We start from the raw sequence: 509 nt of genomic DNA on the forward strand, positions 1-509 counted from the left end.
ATTGATGCACCAGATGTGGATGTCCATGGCCCAGACTGGCACCTGAAGATGCCCAAGATGAAAATGCCCAAGTTCCATATGCCTGGCTTCAAAGGAGAGGGCCCAGAAGTGGACATGAACCTGCCCAAGGCTGATATTGACATCTCAGGACCCAAAGTGGACATTGAGGGACCTGATGTGAACATTGAAGGTCCAGAAGGAAAATGGAAAAGTCCAAAGTTTAAAATGCCTGAAATGCATTTTAAAACTCCAAAAATATCCTTGCCAGAGATTGACCTTAATCTTACTGGTCCCAAAGTAAAAGGAGATGTGGATGTTTCACTTCCCAAAGTAGAGGGAGATCTGAAAGGCCCTGAAGTTGACATCAAAGGCCCTAAAGTGGACATTGATGTCCCAGATGTGGACGCTCATGGTCCAGACTGGCACCTGAAGATGCCCAAGGTGAAAATGCCCAAGTTCAGCATGCCTGGCTTCAAAGGTGAGGGCCCAGAAGTGGACGTGAACCTGCC

General features: G+C 47.7%; 1 protein-coding gene across 1 annotated transcript in view; it reads left to right on the forward strand.

The window, feature by feature from the left end:
• Positions 1-509, forward strand: part of AHNAK (AHNAK nucleoprotein) — a 19,927-nt gene that overhangs the window by 10,650 nt on the left and 8,768 nt on the right. The window contains exon 5 of the mRNA XM_006899868.1: positions 1-507. Within this exon, the coding sequence (XP_006899930.1) occupies positions 1-507 (507 nt within the window). The remainder of the gene's footprint in view (positions 508-509) is intronic.

Source organism: Elephantulus edwardii, unplaced genomic scaffold (assembly GCF_000299155.1).
Source record: "Elephantulus edwardii isolate Elephantulus edwardi_28Jun2011 unplaced genomic scaffold, EleEdw1.0 scaffold00268, whole genome shotgun sequence".
NCBI lineage: Eukaryota > Metazoa > Chordata > Mammalia > Macroscelidea > Macroscelididae > Elephantulus > Elephantulus edwardii.